The 4,889-nt window shown below is 46.1% G+C and overlaps 1 protein-coding gene across 1 annotated transcript in view; it reads left to right on the forward strand.

Moving 5' to 3' along the window:
- The first annotated feature begins 3,568 nt into the window (after positions 1-3,568).
- Positions 3,569-4,889, forward strand: part of CCT2 (chaperonin containing TCP1 subunit 2) — an 18,680-nt gene continuing 17,359 nt past the window's right edge. Inside the window, exons 1-2 of the mRNA XM_037731617.1 lie at positions 3,569-3,683; positions 4,380-4,506. Of these exons, the coding sequence (XP_037587545.1) occupies positions 3,681-3,683; positions 4,380-4,506 (130 nt within the window). The 5' untranslated portion in view covers positions 3,569-3,680. The remainder of the gene's footprint in view (positions 3,684-4,379; positions 4,507-4,889) is intronic.

The raw sequence follows: 4,889 nt of genomic DNA on the forward strand, positions 1-4,889 counted from the left end.
TCTCTATGAAAAAGTACAAATCAATGGTGTGGTGGTGTGTGCTTGTAGTCCCAGCTACTCAAGAAACTGAGGCAGGAAGATACATTAAGCTTGGCAGGTTGAAGTGCAATGAACTGTGATCGTGCCACTGTGGTCCAGCCTGGGCAACATAATGAGACCCTGTTGGTTTTTTTTTTTAAGTGCTACTCTAAGTGTGCACCACACACTGGTTTCTGTGTACAAATTATCACAGTCTGCAACAGGAGAAATATCAAGTCTTTTAACCTTCACCTTATTACCCAAACAGTAATCTGGATGGACCTGACTCAGTGTGACTGTGGACTCCTGGTCCTTTATTTGGTTTCCTTTCCCAGGTATTCTGAGTGTTCCTGAGGAATGTAGACAAGTCCCATAACTCTATTCTGGTGGTTGTTTGCTACTTCAGCTAGTTATTTCACTCCAGATAATGAATCCACCCTTGCTCCCAAATCACCTCTAGCCATCAAATAATGATATGCCATAGTGCTTTCCTACTTCCACATCGTGCCAAGCATACCCAACCTCAGCTATATTTCACAAAGCTTATTAGAAGACTGGGATATAACAATAACAATAGCTAAGCTAAACAGCTTACAGTAGTCCAGGCACTGTTCTAAGCTATTCAGTCTTTGTGATAATTATCTCCATTTTACACAAAAGAAAATTGAGGTACAGAGAGATTATATAACTGGAGGCTGGCCAGTTAACAAAAAGCCAACTCACTGAAAGCCAAATTATACCAAGGGGAAGAGAGAGGAGGACATAGGGTCATAGAGAGTAGAGGGTCACAAAGACTCTGAGGGAGGAGAAGAGGTTAAGAGAAGCAAAGACCAAGGGACTTGAGAGTAGAGGACAGATGATGAGCCAGGAGAAAGTCACACAACGTGTTTAATCACAGTAACATGGATTCCCAAGGTCTCACTACCTCCCTAGGCTCTGTAAACTATCTAATACAAATTGCTATAAAATGTATAAATAGGCTGGGCGCGGTGGATTCCGCCTGTAACTCCAGCACTTTGAGAGGTCAAGGTGGGCAGATCTCATGAGCTCAGAATTTCAAGACCAGCCTGAGCAACACGGCAAAAATCTGTCTCCACCAAAAATACAAAAAATTAGCCAGGTGTGGTGGCACATGCCTGTATTCCCAGCTACCCGGGAGACAGGTGGGAGGATTGCTTGAGGCCAGGAGGCAAAGGCTGCAGTGAATGGAAATCACGCCACTGCACAACCCAGCACTTTGGGAGGCTGAGGTTGGCAGATTGCTTGAGGTCAGAAGTTCGAGTCCAGCCTGGCCAACATGGTTAAACCCCATCTCTACTAAAAATACAAGCTGGCCATGGTGGTGCATCCCTGCAGTCCCAGCCATTCGGGAGGCTGAGGCAAGACAGTTGCTTGAACCCGGGAAGTGGAGGTTGCAGGTAGCTGAGATCATGACATTGTATTCTAGCCTGGGTGGCAGAGAGAAACTCCATCTCAGAAAAAAAAAAAAGTATAAGCAGCTAAAAGAGAGTTTTTGGTAAGCCACTAAATTGATCACACTCTGAATGTCCTTCAAGGAACTGATGTAAAGAGCCTGTGAAACCCACCCAAGATTACAAAGATTACAAAGCAAGTATGTAAAATGGTTGAAATTCAAACTCATATAGTCTGGGTCTAGAAGCTGAGTGTTTAGCCTCTGGGTGCAGGGGTGGCATCAAAGGAGGGGCAAGTAGGAAAGAAATAAGTGTCAAAAGACGCAATGGAGAAAGAACATATTTCCAGGGTCCCATTATAGGATCTCTTCCTGGCTGCCTCTAGCCTCAGGGCCTGCCTCCTTCTCCTCACCCAAATGCTTCCGGCCACATTAAAGCCCAGCAGGGAGCAGTCATTGGTTTCCCCATCACACACAGTCTCAGACTTGCCTACCAGAGGACATAATAAACATCTTCAGGTACGTAATTTTACCCACAATAAAAACAACCTTTTTCAATATTGTGCAGGCCTTAGTTTTTCATTGTGAATCTTCTCATTCCAGAATGCAATTTGGGATTTGCCTAGTAAAGTACATTTCCTGAAAGAAGACCAACTTTTCCTACAAAGAACAGAAAGCTCTTAGGAGATTTAAAATAACAATTTGTCCAGCCCGAACCCCACTTTTCACGTTGGACCTGAGGAATACCGTAAACCAGGGTCAGCAAACTTTTTCTGTAAAGAATCAAATAATAAATGTTTCAGGCTTTGTGGGCCCATACAACTTGTCATGACTACTCAACTCTGCCATTGTGTAACTCTGCTATTGTATTGTGATGGTAAATATAAATGGGTATGCCCATGGATTCCAGTGAAGCTTTATGGGCCCTGAAATATTAATTTCACAGAATCTTCATGTGTCAGGAAATTGTTTATTTCTCTCAACCACTTAAAAATGTAAAAACTGTTCTTAGCTCTCAGGCCATAGAAAGACAGTTGGCAGGCTGGGTTTGACTCCTCATAGCTTGCCAACCCCTGGTGGAAATCAGTCCACCTAGAGGAAATCTGAAGGGTAGAAACAACTAAAAATTGAAAATTCCTGACAATGTTAGCAATGTCAAAAATCCAGGAGACCCCCAGATACTCAGGAGACCGAGGCAGGAAGATTGCTTGAGCCCAGGAGTTCCAGGCCAGCATGGGCAACATGGGAGACCCCATCTCTTAAAAAAACTAAACTAAACAAAACAAAAAAACAGGAAAAGAAAAATCCGGGAGCTTGTTAAGTGATCAGTTAGTCAAAGGGAGAAAAGTGGGTATCACCAGATGACAGAAAACAAATTTTTCTAGAGAACTAATTTTGCTTTAGACATCCATCAACTTAAAGTAGAAAACTGTCTCTAATAAACTGAAATATTTGGGACTGATCTCGATCTCGGCCAAACCATGTGAGAGTGTTTTGGCAGAGATCGAGATCAGTCCCAAATATTTCAGTTTATTATAAACAAAGACTAATAAGTCGTCTCTACTATTGGAGGAAAAAAAAATAGACTGAAATGCAAAAATTCCTGAAAATGAGCAAATAAGGCAAAGATAAAATACTACAAATGTCTCTGTCAGTTCACAAGACCTTATCCCGGGCAGTCAACGTCCAATTAGAAATAACGTTTGAAAATTTAATAAGAGAAAAGGAAGCCTTCTTCTGTAATACTCAGTAAATAATGTTTAAAATTAAAATAGCAGTAATATTATCTGGTAATATGATGGTAAATAGCCCCCCCAAAAACTGAAAAAGTTGAAAGCAATGGTATATAACATTTTAAACTGTGTACATATGTGACTTTAATACAAATGTTTCAAGATTAAATTTAAGAAAATAAAAATTAAAAGTGTGAGCAAGAACTCCCTTGCTATGACAACCCGCGCAGCGGCCACCTCTTTGTTCTTGGGTTGTTCTTCTCTCAACCCGCCCCTTCCTCCTCCTCCTCCAGCAGTGGCCACGCCCCCTCCAGTGCGAAAGGCTGCGTTTCCGGCCCGTGGGTCTCGAATCAAAATGAGACACCTGCTGGCGGCAACGGCTGGTCGGCGGGGCGCGCAGGCCGAGGCTCCGCCCTAGACAGGAGGGCGTGTGGCGTCACTTCCGGCTTCCTCCTGTCTGTCGGCCCCGGAGCACGAGTTGTGAAGGGATCCACTTGCGTGCGGAATCCCTCAGAACCATGGTGAGCCTGGCCCCCAGCCTCTTACCCTGCTCCTGCCCCGCGTGCCCTTGCCACCCTATTGCTCCCTCTGTCCCGCTAGCGTCGTAGGCTCCATTCCTGTCTCCCGGGCCCGCCAAGCATGGTGCGGGCCTTGGGGCGTGCGGCCTGTGCCAGGCCAGCCGGTGAAGCCCACTACGAGGGGGAGGGGTGGGCCACAAGACCAGCGTCTCCTTCAGCCCAGACCGGGTTTCCATAGTTGCGGGAACCCACGCCCACGCCTACGCCTCAGCCCAAGCGAAGAAATTTCTAGTGCGGGTCCCGCTCTGCCCTCCCTCTAGGGGCGGAGCCACCCGAGGGTGGAAGATGGAGTCCACCGCGTTCACTCGCCTGCTGGGCGGCTGTACCCTTGATGGCCTGCAACCCCTCCGTGCCTCATTCTTTGTTCCAGATGGTCTTTAGTATCGCTATACGTAACTGTCAATCTCGCTGGTATATAGTTAATACTCCTGGGGCCCTTGTAAATCCGAAAAGCCATGTCGCTTTTCTTCAAGTCCTTCCCTGCACTTAAATGCCTTCTCCGGTGATGGAAGCTTCATTTGTTTGAAAACATTATTGTAAATGAGTTTTTGGGTAGATTCCATTTGTAAGACTAGTGGATGGCTCCTCAGTATAGTGTATTGGTACTTAAACAGAATGCCTCTTGGTTTTCCTTTTTAGGCGTCCCTGTCCCTTACACCTGTTAACATCTTCAAGGCAGGAGCTGATGAAGAGAGAGCAGAGACAGCTCGTCTGGTAAGCCTTGTTCTAACCATTGTTTTAAAGATAAAAATGGAGGCCGGGCGCAGTGGCTCACTCTTGTAATCCCTGTGCTTTGGGAGGCCGCCGTGGGCGGATGAACTGAGGTCAGGAGTTCGAGACCAGCCTGGCCAACCTGGCGAAACCCCGCTTCTTCTAAAAGTATAAAATTAGCCGGGCTCTGTGGCTCACGCGTGTAATCCCACCACTTTGGGAGGCAAAGGTGGGCGGATCACGAAGTCAGGAGTTCAAGACCAGCCCATGATGTATTTTTAGTCCCTACTAAAGATATAAAAATTAATCGGGCATGGTGGAGTGCGCCTGTAATCCCAGCTACTCAGGAGGCTGAGGCAGGAGAATCTCTTGAACCGGGAGGTAGAGGTTGCAGTGAGCCAAGATCGCACCACTGCACTCCAGCCTGGGTGACGGAGT

Source organism: Cebus imitator, unplaced genomic scaffold (assembly GCF_001604975.1).
Source record: "Cebus imitator isolate Cc_AM_T3 unplaced genomic scaffold, Cebus_imitator-1.0 Scaffold414, whole genome shotgun sequence".
Taxonomy (NCBI): Eukaryota; Metazoa; Chordata; class Mammalia; order Primates; family Cebidae; genus Cebus; species Cebus imitator.